At 41.4% G+C, this 15947-nt stretch overlaps 1 protein-coding gene across 1 annotated transcript in view; it reads right to left on the bottom strand.

Annotated features, from left to right (window-relative positions):
* LOC121588256 (homeobox protein Hox-D9a) overlaps positions 1-15947 on the bottom strand; it is a 149775-nt gene that overhangs the window by 56347 nt on the left and 77481 nt on the right. Inside the window, exon 2 of the mRNA XM_041906026.1 lies at positions 109-278. Within this exon, the coding sequence (XP_041761960.1) occupies positions 109-278 (170 nt within the window). The remainder of the gene's footprint in view (positions 1-108; positions 279-15947) is intronic.

Genomic DNA, 15947 nt, shown 5'->3' on the forward strand with positions numbered 1-15947 from the left:
ATTGTTGGATATTCATTCCAAATTTGTATTTATTTCGTTTTTAGCGTGATTTATCAATATATCCCAAGCGAAACGTTTACAAAACTGCATTGTTTGTGTTTTCCTTACCTGTTCCTTTGTAAAAGCGGTACGAGCCTTCCGACTGGTATTTGTGCCAGTTTGTGAATTCATATTTATTTGTGTTTTTTTATTCGGCTGATTCATATCCAAATAATGCTCTATAACTTCTGTTGTTCTTTGAACAACGTTGTTCCTGTTGTTTAGCTTCTCATCGAAACCTGTTAAGAAAAAGTTTCTAAATAATCAATTTGACACTGTTTTCGACCTCAGATAAGGAATGTTAAACTGCTTTTGAACACTTTGCAAAAGTAAGATAACATTTACTATCCAAAAGATATAAATAACCAAGATACCGAAAACGCCACCAAGTTTTAGTCTCGCTGCATCAAACAAATCCAAAATACTATCAGTTTGATAGGTTAAACCACACATGCACAAAAGCGTCTACTTCAATGTTGCTGAATTATTAATTTTAAAACCACGGTTAGTTCAATTTGTTTAACATTTTGCACCATAAAATATGTTGAATCATGCAAAGGAAGCGATTAAACATGTGTGTTAAAGTTGGTTTGTTATGAAATATTTTTGTATAATATGTGTAAGTAAGTTTTTGTTTATTTGTAAATCAACTCTATCATTTCGCTGGGCAGTGCACATTTTATAGATATAATATTGCTGAAGTTATGCAGTGATTTCAGTGAATGAAATTAAGCAATCGAGGCTTTAAAATCTTGTTAAGTTTATGGACCTTAGCCCGCCCTCAATCCATCTTATCCTTGTAAGCATGTTTGCAAAAGGTGGCGTTACGCGCGAGCTAGGTCAATACATATGAATGGAACTAACAGGTCCAATTGTTCTAAAATTTGGTTTGTTGACGACTACAGTTAACGAAACGGACCTGACGATACCGACCCTACGCAATGCCCCAGGACAACGATCAAAATGGGCTCATGGAACGTACACACAAAGCACGTACGCACGTAGCAAAGCCGGAACCTTGAAACAACTTGATGACGCCCTAGCCACACTGAGCATGGACCTCGTAGCTTTACAAGAGATTCAGTAGCTAGGGAACGGTGTGCACAACAGGCGTGGTAAGCATTGCTACGACATATAACTTACCTACTACGACATTTACATTTACCGCATGCTCGGAACGGGTTTCGCCGTAGGTCCCCGGTTGAAATCTGTAATCATAGATGTCAAGGCTATAAACGATAGGCTATGCACTCTGCGCATGCGAGGCAAATTCTTTAATATAAGCCTCATAAATGTTCACGCCCCTACCGAAGATAAAGAGGAAGAGGAGAAGGACCTTTTTTACGGCCACCTCGCTAGAACCATAGGTGCGTGTCCCAGGCATGACCTCATAATCATCGGGGGGGACTTCAACGCAAAAGTTGGTAGGGAGCCAATGTACCGCCAATACACTGGCTGTCACAGTCTGCATGAGCACAGTAACGATAATGGTAGTAGATTGGTCCAGTTCGCCGCAGCGAACAATCTGGTTGTAGGAAGTACCAAATTTGCGCGCAAGAAAATCTACAAGGTTACATGGGCGCACCCCGATGGAGAATCCTTCAACCAGATCGACCACGTTTTAATAAGCCGCCGACGACAGTCGAGTCTGTTAAATGTCAGAACGTATCGAGGAGCCAATATCGATTCCGATCACTACTGGTTGGCTTAGTGATACGTTGTAGAATCGCCCGCCCCCGCGCAAATGGGGCCGGAGAAAACACGCAGCCTCGGCTCAACACGGACTCTCTAAGGGACATTACTGTCCAACAGAAATTCAAGGCGCTTTAGAAGAGTCTCTACTACCAGAAAATAGATATGAAACTACGAGCGAGAGGTGGAACGCTCTAAAAACAAAAATATTAAACTGTGCAAGAAATATACTCCCACCACGTCGTGGCAACACCAAATCTGGCTGGTTCGACGATGAATGCAGACAAGTGACCGAACGTAAGAATACTGCATACCGAGCAATGCAGCAACGCATAGAACGCGGGCATGCGCAGAGGAATATTCACGGCACAGACGCGAAGAGAAACGAGTTCACCGCTCCAAGAAGCATGCTTTGGAAGAGCAAAACATGCGAGAACTCGAGCAAGCCAGAGAGGCGAGTCGAAAGTCGAAAGTCGAGACGGACTGACACGAAAGTTTTACCAAGCGATAGCAAGTCACCGAAACAACGTTGTACCTAAGGATACCTAACGTTATCGCATCAAGGATGGAGATCTGGTTAGTAACAAGCCAGAGGTCCTCTCGCGGTGCTCTAAGTACTTTGATGAATTACTCAACGACCAGTTAAACGAACAGCTAGAAGCGCCACTAGCAGATAGTGTCATGCTACTGCCACCTAGCATAGAAGAAACACGAAAGGCTATCCGTCGGTTGAAAAATAACAAGGCACCCGGAACCGACGGAATTGCAGTTGAACTGGTCAAGAATGGAGGTGCACGACTAGAAAACGAGATTCATCAAATCGTTACTGAGGTGTGGGATAGCGAATCGATGCCTTGTGATTGGAATCTCGGCATCATCTACCCCATATACTAGAAGGCAGACAGGTTGGACTGCAACAAGTACAGGGGTATTACGGTGTTGAATACCGCCTATAAAATATTCTCCCTGATCCTTCAGGATCGCCTTGCCCCACACGATGAAGAGATAGTCGGAAACTATTGTAGCATATCTGCTATTCAAAACTTATTATAAACCACACTATCAGCTATAGAGATATTGTAACACAGTTCGGAAAGCCAAATCACACTATTGCAACACATTCTTTATATTACATCAGCAAATCAATCCACACCATAGCAACATGCCCAGACCATACCGTCCATAGAAAAACCCATTGAGACGCATTTATCGAAAACAACCGAAACGCATAACATAAGCAATGCAAGCGTTACTGCAGCGAAGTGGACAAACAGAGAACGCATAGCAACTTATTGCTAAAAGCGCAGTGTAGACAAAGATCGGCGAACGCACCCGTTCTTTAGCTCGAACAGTTTATACTTTCCAGAACCTTCGTAAAAACATTAAAAGCGTAGCATAGGCACATAATGACAGACACCTCACTCCGATACAATGTATAAATTGCACCTCATATCAATAACCTTTAATTAGGACAAAAACATATTCCTAAACCAAATGTACGAAACTTATTGAGTATAAATAAAACCAATTCCAACCGTGGCAAGTCAGATTCGTTCGGACTGTCAGGATAGGACTATGCCCATCCAACATCTATCGACTTCTTATTTCAAGAGTTTCGTTATGTCACCGTACCCAAGGTAAGGTCTCTAAACTCCAACGTTTCCAGTAAGGGAAACCTCCTAAAGGTTTCTATGATCGCCTGAACGATCAAGTGCCGGAAAGACCGCTCGAACGATGTTTTATTCCACCTTGGCTCATGTCAGTAAAAACTGACCTACCGCGATGGTACAGTATCGGACAGAATGATAGGACCCTAGTGTTTGAACGCAGCATGCACCCGTTTGGACAGGTGTGTGGGTGTTGGTGTGTGTGTGTGTGGTGTGTGTGTGTGTGTGTGTGTGTGTGTGTGTTGTGTGTGTGTGTGTGTGTGTGTGTGTGTGTGTGTGTGGTGTGTGTGTGTGTGTGTGTGTGGTGTGTTGTGTGGGTGTTGTGTGTGTGTGTGTGTGGTGGGTGTTGTGTGTGTGTGTGTGTTGTGTGTGTGTGTGTGTGTGTGTGTGTGTGTGTGTGTGTGTGTGTGTGTGTGTGTGCGAGTGCGCGGGTTTTTGTCTGAAGAACGTAGCTGGACATGGTTTCATATTGCGTTCAAAACATTCTGATTATGTGTGTTTTCATGTGAAACAGCGTGCGTTCACACTTGGATAAACGCTAAAGTTTGCATCGATAGCAGCGAATGTTCTTCGGACGAGAACGCAGGTGTGCTGTTTCATGAATGTGATTGCGACAGCGGTGCAAAATGGAAACGCGCACAATAGCAATGAACTCGGCATTCCCTCACAGGTGTTTCTCCAGTGCACGACATTGAAAGGCCAGCGTGCATCTCTGCGTTGAAGCTGGTGTGTGCATAGGAAACTTTGTGCGTGCATTGAGCTGGCGCGCAGTTGTTCTTTTCAATGGGCGTTTTGTTTCATCAGCGCGGCAGTATTCTGTTCTCGATTTAAATGGGTGACGCTCACTCGCTTACTCATAGATAGTTTTTATCCATACACTTTTATCGCTGCTCTAAAACGATGTAATTCATCACGTGTAGAAGCAGAACGCAGGCTGAGCACGGGATCAGCCGTGTCCAACTTTTTAACCAGCGCGTTCTTGACGGTCCAAGCAAGCAATGTTAGTAACAATGGGTCGAGGTAAACATTGTACCGATTCAGCACCATATGATAAAGCGACTGGCTGCTGCTGGCATTAAGCGCAAAACGATCGAGTTCATAATGGAACGATCGCGCACTTTTGTGGCAAACGCGCTTCGGACAACCGAACGTGCTTAGACAACCAAAACGCGCTTGGACAACCGAAACGCGGAAGTCAACCAGACGTCCTCAAAAGACCACGGCGAAAGAAGACCGTAAAATTGTTAATATATCGAAAAAACACTGATCGCGAGGGCGGTGGTCCTGCTTATTACATCAAAACCCCCAAACACAAAAAAAACTACTAACAAATCTATCCGAAACGACATACTTGTGAAACAAACACACACACCAATACACATTAAAACATACATACACACATGCACACACACACACCCACACATGCACACACACACATACAAACCACAATAAACCTGGCCCAACGGGTGCATGCTGCGTTGAAAAAACAAGGGTCCTATCTTTCTGTCCGATACTGTACTTGAGGTACAGTTGTACGAGCATCACATTACTTGGCGACCGAGACTATCTTCCGAACTCATTACACTCATTACAATAGCATATCAGGGACACAACTACCGCGGTGCAATACGGTCAGGGATTTATGAGTCACCCTGGATCGCAAACTAGATTTCCGACAACGCATCCATGCTAAAACGCTAGGATTTATTCGTATACATTCGAGAGAGCTCAATGACCCGCACTGCTTGTTAACTCTGTATAAGTCCTATGTTCGTTCTATCCTCGAGTTTAGTTCTACAGTTTGGTGTCCGTTCTCTAGTATATGGTCCAATAGGATAGAAGCTGTCTAAAGAGAGTTACACGTATTGTTCTACACTTCATTCCGTGGCGTAATGTAACCCCTGGTCCATCGAATCTTACTCGTTGTTTGTTGTTTGGTCTAGACACACTTGCTAGGAGACGTGATAATGCCCAATGTACGTATATGTCCAAACTTATTTTCGGTGAGATAGATTAGCCAACTATTGGCTAGAGTCAAAATTAATGTCCCTCCTAAAGTGTTCCGTAACTACAGACTAATAAGAACTGACCTTACAAGACGTGCATACAGCGAGAATTACCCTATGATTGCGATCGCCCGTAAATTTAATCACCGTTACACTTTATTTGACTGGCACCAACGTACAAGATTCTGTTGATCGGTCTTGACATTGTGCACCGCGTTTAACTGCTCGTTGTGATTAGTTATTAAAGTTATAGTTTAAATTTAATGATAAGGCATCTTGTTTGACCAATCACTTTAATACAGCGGTCGGCAAACTTTTGAGGCAAACGGCCAACTTCAGTAAATAATCGAGTGCCGCGGGCCAGGTGAATGCGGTTTTTTATTATTACGCTTAAATTATTACATTTCAATCTTTTAGAAACATTTTAGGTATTATTTTCGGTAGTTGTAATTCTTCTTCTTCTTTGGCTCAACAACCGATGCCGATCAAGGCCTGCCAACACACTTGTGGGGTTGGCTTTCAGTGACTTATTGATTTTCCTCCATAGCAGGATAGTCAGTCCTACATATGGCGGCACGGTCTATTTGGGGCTTGAACCCATGACGGGCATGTTGTTAAGTCGTACGAGTTGACGACTGTAGCATGAGACCGGCTTATTATAATTACCGGCTAGTTGTAATTATATCATCCAAATATAGTTCAAAATTAATGATACCTACTTTAAAAACTAATTATATTGTTTAATCATTTGAGAATCGGCAATAAATGGCCAAAAATGTGATCATTTAAAACATAACAAAAAGGGATCAATATCGCTTCCTGAAGACCCCATCCTCCCACGCCGCAAAAAATATTTAAGATATTCCGGGGATGATACAAAAGTCTGAACGGCTGAAAAATTATCGAAGTAAAAATAGATTCAGTAATTTTTAAAATGCTTTATGGATAAGTAATGCCATGTCAGATCAATTGAATACTGATTCCTTATGAAAAAGCACTTTTATAATTGTTGTACTCGTAAACAGCAACAGTGTGGAATCGTCGTTCTCGTTTAAAAAATAGGGATTTTCAATTATTTGGTTTTGCTTTCAAATACGATCGAAAATATCCCTAAAATAGTTTAAAGGGAAACCAACTGATTTTTGTCAAATTAAGAAAAACGATTAAAACAAAATAAAAGCATTATCGCGTGAAAATGTATGGAGCTGTTTCACTATATTTATAATGTTGTATTGTATGTTTTGCGTTGGTGAAAGTCTAATGCTCTGCTATCAAAACCAAGTCGCATTCAAAACTTTAAATGAATTTATTGTAACCAAGTTTTGTATATCTCATCAATATTAAATTTCGTGTGCGATTTCCTTCATTCCGAAAGTCTTATTGTCGTGTTAAAACAATGTTAAAATTAGATAACGGTTGCATTAACAAATTGACAAATTCATAGGTTTATCATGGGATTATCTTCACCCGCTCTAACAAAACCTTAATTGCACTTTGAATTGTAGTATCCCATGAGACAACAGACAACCTCTACATGTACCCTCACTTTGACACCTCTATCAGTCTTTTACTTTTACCATGATGACCAAAAAAGGGAACCAACCAACTTAGAATCGTGCGCGATCAACGAATGACGCCCCGTAGCGTCTTAAATGGACTGCGTACACAAGTCTGTCGTTGCATAAGAACGTGTCTGCGTTTTGGTCACCAGCATCTTGGTACTATTAGGCAACAATCAAAACATCGCAAGAGAGCCCAGGTTCATTTTTTGAGGTTTCAAAAGAAGCTAAAAATGAAAACAGAGGTACAAGTGGCTACATTACTGAGTTATCTGGGCCAGGAGATCGATCCGTCATTCCAAAGTATTTTAATTAAAGTTGAAAGAGTGCGATGGTATAAAATGTTATTCTCAAAGATATTCAGTAATTTGTATACGAATAGTTTCTTCCCATCTCTCAAAATCGGTCAAAAGCTTTCGCGGGCCGGATTGAATGTTGCGGCGGGCCGGACTTTGCCGACCGCTGCTTTAATACAATAAACAATACAATACAATTACATTGTCTGGCCGCACTCTACAAATCACTAGTCAGATCCATCTTAGAATACTCCTCAGTAGTTTGGTGCCCATCGTCATCATTATAGTCCAATAAGATTGAGTCAGTGCAGAAAAAATTTACTCGTTTGGTCTTACGGTTCACACCCTGGCGTATCATTGACAGCGAGACCTACTTATCATGCCCGGTGTTTAATTTTTGGACTCGAGTCTCTCGTTTCTCGTCGCGAAACGGCGCAAATCATGTTTATGAAGAAAATCATTCAAGGAGAGATAGATTCACCGGACTTTTAAGCTAGAGTTAATTTCCACGTACCTGCTCGAAATTTACGAAGGTATTGGCTACTAAGAGTTCACCAAACTAGACGTGCATGTAGCGATAATGAACCTTTGACTGCGATGGCTATCAGATTTAATGCACACTGTGACTCTTTTGTCTGGAATTCCCTTATTTAATCTGTATTTCTTGCTGTGATACTCTTTGTTATTTATTTTGTGCTGATGTTACATTGTACCGTGATGCTTTATGTTATTTATTGCTACCCTAGGATTATTAGATAGTTTATAAGGTCATTGATAAGGCCAATAATGGCCAATCACTTAACAAATAAACAAATAAACAAATAAACAAATAAACAAATAAACAAATAAACAAATAAACAAATAAACAAATAAACAAATAAACAAATAAACAAATAAACAAATAAACAAATAAACAAATAAACAAATAAACAAATAAACAAATAAACAAATAAACAAATAAACAAATAAACAAATAAACAATAAACAAATAACAAATAAACAAATAAACAAATAAACAAATAAACAAATAAACAAATAAACAAATAAACAAATAAACAAATAAACAATAAACAAATAAACAAATAACAAATAACAAATAAACAAATAAACAAATAAACAAATAAACAAATAAACAAATAAACAAATAAACAAATAAATGGTCCCGCGGCGCCGCCATGAATTGTCACATCTGCATGTCCGTCGTGGATTCTAACCGCGTATGTACCGTCCGCCGTAGCAAGTGCTGACTATCCGGCTACGTGGTACTCAAGTCTTGAAAAGGCCAACATGATCGCGTAGGCCGTAATGACAATAATAATAGTAATAAGAACTTAGCATAGCAGGGAACCCAGGGAAGAGTTTGTCTTGTCTTTGTTGCTGCCGGTTCTACGGCTGTGGCGCGACAAATCAACCGAATGTAAATGACCAATGCAATGACATGATTCTACCGAGCTGAACCCATTCCAAGGCAGTTCCGGTCGCTCGGCGTCATGATAACGAATCCATGCCTTCAAGCCGCCAGATTCTGGTGCAGCACCATACGCGCACCTCAATAAACAAATCCAGAATTCAGAATAAATTCAATTCAAAATTTGTTTCCATTAGCTTACCTAAATTAGAAAGAAGTGTGCTACATATCACATGCACGTTTGCTTCGATCGTGTGTTTTTTTTAAACCCCAAACAGCAGAGCCGGTCGCAAAGATGGTGGTGTCAAGTCAATGGTTGTGTTGTCTCTCGGGTAGCGCGATCGAAAATGTGTACACAAACTTTGTAGCCGAAGCGGATGAATATGTACGCATCAGAATTAGACATGGGCAAGGAGAGCGGGAATCATAAGGTTCGCTCGCTCCCATTAGTGAGCGGACGCTCGTCGCTCTTCACTCCAGAAAAATATGATTCGCCCGCTCGCATAAAAAATATAAAAGCTCGTTTGAAACTTGTTGCCGCGAGAAAAAAAAAAAACAAATCTATAACGCTGTCGGGCTTATACGTATTGTAGATAGCTGCGTGAAAAAATAGCAAATATTTTTATTGTGGTCAAGTAAAACTAAAACTAAAATTTATGTTTTGTTTTAAAAAAATCACAAGCTACTGTCGTCGACCCACACTACCTATTCGAAAAACACGATTAAAACAACGTAGAGCGCGAGCGCATCGTATGTGCTAAACAAACACAGAAAAACAGCCTGACTTGCAAGCGCACTGCTGGTCCAAAATACGTAGCGAGAAGATCAGGGTAGCTTGCGAGCGGCCTGTATCCTTAAAAGCCATGCAGAAAAAACAGCCTAGCTCGCGAGCGCAGAAAAAGCTTATTTTTGTATTAAAAAATATTGTGCAGTAAAAGTAAAAATAATTAAAATCGTAGGAGCAGACAGTCAATGAAGCCTCAATATTGTTCTGCTTGTCATTCTCGATGCGCGTTGTCTAGTCCAGTTACTTTAAAAGTGATTACTTAAAAGTGAAGTCTAATACTTTTGACAGTGAATACTAGGAATTATTAACAAATAAAGGTAAGTTTAACATAATATATCTTATTTTATATGTGGCGAATTTGAACAAATAATGAGTAAAAGTGTGAAAGAGTGTTGGTAGACTTTAAAAATATCCTAGACACTAAAGCTAAACATATATTTGAAGCATAATACCAACGATCCTCAGCCCGCTATGTTTTCTGTATGTCAACGAATTAAAATCATATTATCAAGGAGGGTTTCATAGCTAACTGAAACAAGTGATGGTTTGGTAGGATCGAAGGATCAGTTTTCCATCGTTTACTGGTGCTCGTGCTTTGCTCGCTCGTACGTTCTGCCAAATTTTATTCAATACATGCTAAGTTTAACGCTTTCACTTAATATATTGAGAAAACTTCCAAATTATTTTGTGGTGTAGCTGCAGTGACTATATACATAGAATAATAAACAAAGCAATGCAGTTGTCATGGAGTAGTTTGCATACCTGTCCATCGGGGTACTCTTCATTCTATAGTTTTATTGTGTTTGTTTATTGTTTATTGTGTGGAAATTTCAAAAAAATGTACAGTATCTTGATAACGCCGAAGAAAACGTTGACGTCTTTGAGTAGTATGCGCAGCGCAAAGCATGCTGTCACCATCGCTGTAGTGTCCTGTGCAAAAACTTAAATCAATTGTACAATTATCACATTAGAGAATCTTTCGGTGTACTTTTTTACCTGGTAATGATCAATTATGTTCATCTTTATCATCTTGTTAATACTGTTAATGAAATTTTTGCTAAGGTTCAAAACTTATATGCAAAAAAGTTTATGAAACTTTTATGCAAAAAAGTAACGATTGGCTACACGAGTAACATTTACACTCTATTTTATCGACGCCACGAGAGAAAAATGTGTGGTTCGTGCGGACGGCAAAATGTTCAGAGCACTGGATCTTAGAAAAAATATTTTATTATATTTACCTAATGTATTTTCATATTTGGGTTGATTAGGTAAAATAATTATCCTACCGGAACCTGGCTTCAAGATTCATCTATTTGCAAGTTTCAATAAAAGGTAATTACAGAAGAATATCAGTTATTTAAAAAATGTAACGCTGTTTAAATTATTTATTTTCTAGGGTGAAAGTATGTCTACCAAGACTAGTGACATTTGGCAACATTTTGAAGACCAAGGAAATACGGCCAAATGTCGCTATTGTTCCAAGGCGATTTTATTTTCCAACAAATCTAGCTCGAATCTGAAGCGACATATAAGATCTATGCACCATACTATTCCTATTGAGAGAAATTCTCCTACAGCTACTATTTATTCAATACAATCGATAGATAGGGACGAAACTACGTTGCCTGCTGCAGGCCCTTCAAAAAAGCAGGGGGATCTTTTACGTTTCTTTGACGCAAATAAGCCGCTAACTGTTGCTCAAAAAAGTGAATTAGATGAAGCCTTACTTGAAATGATTTGCGACGAATGTTTACCTTTTAACATCGTAGAAGGAGAAAAGTTTAAAAAATTCGTACGTATGTTAAATCCCAAGTATGAGGTTCCTTCTCGTAAAACCCTTTCAAATGGTTTACTTGAAAGCAATTATCAGCGAGAATTGGCAAAAATTACAGATAATTTGAGCAAAACAACATCATTAGCACTAACTTCTGACGGGTGGACCAATTCTAATAATGGGGCTCTTTCCGTTTGAAGCTCGTAGGCTGAAATTTCAGCCTGTCAGCTTTTTGCATTGTATAGAAGTTTTCAAGCAGCTATCTACCCGCTGCGCGAATTCGAGCAGTTTCCAGCGCAGGAAATGTACAAAAATCTGCGCTGGCCAGCGCAGATTTTGGCCCGTCTCCCGCGCTGGACTTCAGCGATTCCTGCGCTGGGTCGAGCAAGTTTAGCGCCATCTGTTGGCGAAATTTTACGAACTATTTATGGCGGTGGAGTAAAAAAACGGTCCAAAAATTTAAAATTATTGGCGCCCATTTTCTCGTCCGCTTCTTCTCCCTCCCTCACCCTGCCTTGCCTTACTTGCGCTTCAGCCCGTGCCTTCCGCCGCCAGCTGATTGGCTGTTGTGGTGTATGCGTTGATACTCATATGCGCATTGCGGTTGTGTATTGTTATTGGTGGGTGTTAGCATTTATTAATTTGTGCGTGGCCTTGAGACGCTGTGGGAGAAGCTGGATTGGGATTTAAAGTGTTATCGGTGTATTGATGGTTTATTTTATTTCGTGCCGCTACTGATGAGACCATTCGATGCCCCTGCCAATTGAGGGTGAAGAAGCCTATTTAAAACAAGCGTAGGAGAACGTCTAACACTAATCTAATATTTGTTAATTTGAACATGTTTGATGCTTCAACGACCTTCTATGCATCATGTAGCACAGTGTATAGTGGTTATATATTTTTTTAATTTGCCGAAATCTGTCTCCAGTTTTGGGTCTCGACACACACACACACGCACACAGCGCGGGGAAAGTGACCGTTCACTCTATCATGCCGCGATCCCCCACCCCGCCCGGCGCTTTGGATGAGGATGCGATACAAGAAAGCTGAACCAGCCGTTCTACCGATACGGTAGCCGTAATCGAACATGCAGGGAGAGGGGGGGGGGGTTGTCTGGTGGGGTGGGGGGGAGTGCGTGCTTGCGTTCGCGCTTTCGTGGGTGCGTGCTTGCGTTTGCGCTTTCGCGGGTGCCTGCCCGCGTACACGCGTACGTGCATGTGTGCGTGTGTGTGTGTGCGTGCGTGCGTGTGTGTTTTTGTGTGTGTGTGTGTGTGTGTGTGTGCGTGCGTGTGGAAACCCTAAAACTATTTGATTCTGATGCGTACATTTTCATCCGCTGCGGCTACAAAGTCCATGCATTTTCGATCTCGCTACCTGAAAGACAACACAACCATTGGCATTGGCATCTTTGCGATCGGCTCTGCTGTTGGGGGTATTAAAAAGACACACGATCTAAGCAAACGTGCGTGTGATATATTGCACATTTATTTCTAATTCAGCTAGCGGACGCAACTGGAAACAAAACTTGAATTGAATCTATACAAAAGAGGATTCTGGATTTATTTATTACGGTGCGCGTATGGTGCTGCACCTGCCCGTCCAGAGTCTGGCGGCTTGTTGGTTTGTATTCGTTATCATGACGCCGATTGCCGGCAATGCCTTGTAATGGGTTCGGATCGGTAGGTTCATGTTTTGGTCGATTGCATTCCGTTGATTTGTCGCGCCACAGCAGTAGACCCGGTAGCACCAAAGTCAAAACAAAAACCTTCCCCGGTACGGATGGCGATTCAAAGTTCTTTTTATTATTATTATTCTTGTAATTACGGCCTACGCGATCATGCCGGCCTTTTCAGGACTTGAATACCACGTAGCCGGATGGCCACCTCTTGCTACGGCGGACGGTTAGAACCCACGCGGTTAGAACCCACGACGGGCATGCAGATGTGAGGAATGATGGCGGTGTCGCGGGCCCGCTCCTATCCAGCGTGCAACTTGCATACTGCCACACTGTCTCCTGCTCGATGCATACGCTGCAGGCAGGAGGAAGGATGCACCTCCACAACAAAAAAAAACACCGTCATGAACCAGCGGTGGATCTAACGGTAGACGGACTAGGCGGTCGCCGAATATCGCTAGTCTGTAGTATGCCGTATGTCTACAAGTGGACAGAGTATTAGCGACAAGGGCCCCCGGAAAGATGGTCGTTGGTGCCCCGTGGCTGGAGAACCATCTGCACTCTCACACCCCCCACCCCCAGCCCACCCCTCATGCCGGCAACAATTTTAGGGCCTGTGACCGATGATCGTTGGGGTTCCATGGCCACCCCCCCTCCATCCGCCTGCAATTTAAGTATAATGTTCAATCTATCTCCCAACAGCTGTGTGCCAGTACCCCCTCCTTCCGGTCATCAGTTACCATTTACAGGGGCCTCAATTCGTCTTTCCGCCTTTCATGAACCCCTTCCTTTCTTTGACCTATGGATCATAACATTCCGGAAGAGCATACATACGGCGACAGTTTTGCATATTTTTTGGATGTGTTTGAACTCATTGCGATTTTTTGGTTTGATTTGTGAAAATGCAACTTCATCGCCGCAATGTTTGTTTACGGCATTTTTAGGCGCCCCAACAGCTCGCGAGCATTGACCACACGCAAGAAAGAGATGGCGTTATGGAGGGAAAAAGCACGGACGACGGCTGACAGCAATTGGCCGTCTGATGCACCAACACATCCAAACCTTCGGCAGCTCGCTCAGGCGAGGGGAATGAGGCGGAGCCAGGAACGGGCAGCTCGACGAGCTGCTTGACAAATTTGCCGTTGGAGAGAAAAGGAAGGCATAATAAAATTCTCAGAACGCCATAACATCTTCCGTCGCTTTGCGCAGTGGGTAAGTGAGTATAATATACAAGTGGGCTTATCCCAAGGTGTATGAATTTAGAAGACTGATTTTTATCGCTTCTGCTTCTTAATGAAGATTTATAGAGTGTTTTGAGTATTCGTCAAGCCTCAAGGAAGCTTGTTTGAACAAAAGTTTTCACCCATCTTGTCAAAAAGTGATATTCAAATTTGGTTATAAAAATAATGCTATGAGACCACCTGGACTACATACACTTTGATTCCAGGTTCGATCACCTGATTTCTTTAATGCACCTTGGGATAAATGTAAACAAAACCGTGTTTTCGAGTAGGTACTCGAATCTAATTCTAGCTTTGTGGCTATAATAATCTAGACTGAAAATTGCAGGCTAGTTTTTTGTGTGGTTTTGTATGGAGTGTTTACATGATTTCAGCCTCCAACTATCAAACTCCATACAAAAAACTAACTAGAATCGTGAAGGCCCCCAATACCAGCTTTATGGCTGTTACAGTTCATTATATAAACGATGAATCAAATCTCTGCCCCAATTTATTAGAATGTTCAGAGTTTCCGAACAAACATACGGCTGATAATATTGCCATTTGTTTAAAAAATGTAGCAGAAAAATTTAAAATCTGCGATAAAATTCAGGCAGTTGTTACAGACAATGCTGCAAACATGAAAGCTGGAGTACGCCAAAAAAAATTTACTTATCTGCCATGTTTTGCGCTCTCAACCTGATCGTGCAGAATGCTGTGCAAAAGTCGATTTCAGACACTGTAGAAAAATAAAAACAATAGAGATTTTTCAAAAAAAAAAAAAAAAAAAAAATAGCACTGCAACCCATAAACTAGCCGAAGCGCAACAGAAACTGGGTTTCATTGTCTTAAAATTGAAGCAGGATGTGTTGACAAGATGGAATTCAACATATGACATGATCGACCGGTTTCAAAAAAATAAGATTCCAATTTTATCATGTTTGGATAGCATGAAATATAAACATGATTTATTTACCAAAGATTGGTTGGTGATGGAACAAAGCGTTAAAGTGCTACAAACGTTTGATCACGATACTAGAGTAATTTCAGCAGAAAAATCGGTAACAATATCGAAAATGGGCGATTTATTAAACATACTACGGCAAAAAATAGAAAAGGAAATGTCTGATGAATTAGATCCTCCAGTACAAAAACTTATTTCTATTTTAATCCAGGGCCTTTTAGAAAAGGGTAAGCATTATCTAGAGAATAACATGGTTAACCGCGGCCGCGAAATTCCGGCCCGTGTATTTTCGGCCTAAGAGCTCGGCTTGATTCCGCTCCTTGCTAGAGCGCGGTATAATCTGATAACGATGACAGAGGGTCAGATTACATACAGAACGGAGTGAAGCCAGATCGTACATGTTACAGCATGCTGCCCACCACATATACCAACGCATACACTAAATTCAGCTGACGGCGAAAGGCACGGGCTGAAGCGGAAGTAAGGCAAGGTAGGGTAAAGGAGGGAGAAGAAGAGGACGAAAAAATGGGTGCCGATGTGTTTGAATTTTTTGAACGTTTTTTTGCTCCGCCACCTAAAATAGTTCGTCCGTTTCTCCAATAGAAGGCGCCAAAACAGCTGAACCCAGGGCAAATTTCACTGAAGTCCAGCACAGGAAACCGATTCGAATTTACGCAAAATCTACGGTTGAATCATGTTCATCAGCAACATTCGGAACGCGTTAGTGCGCAATCCACATATTACCACGCGTATTCCATTCTATTCCTCTGCAGCTGCTTAGCGACTGGCTTTGATTTGCTAAGCTGGTTAGGCTAGCAAAACGAAAATGAATAGTGCACAAATATTTGGCTGAAAAC

This window comes from Anopheles merus, chromosome X (assembly GCF_017562075.2).
Source record: "Anopheles merus strain MAF chromosome X, AmerM5.1, whole genome shotgun sequence".
NCBI lineage: Eukaryota > Metazoa > Arthropoda > Insecta > Diptera > Culicidae > Anopheles > Anopheles merus.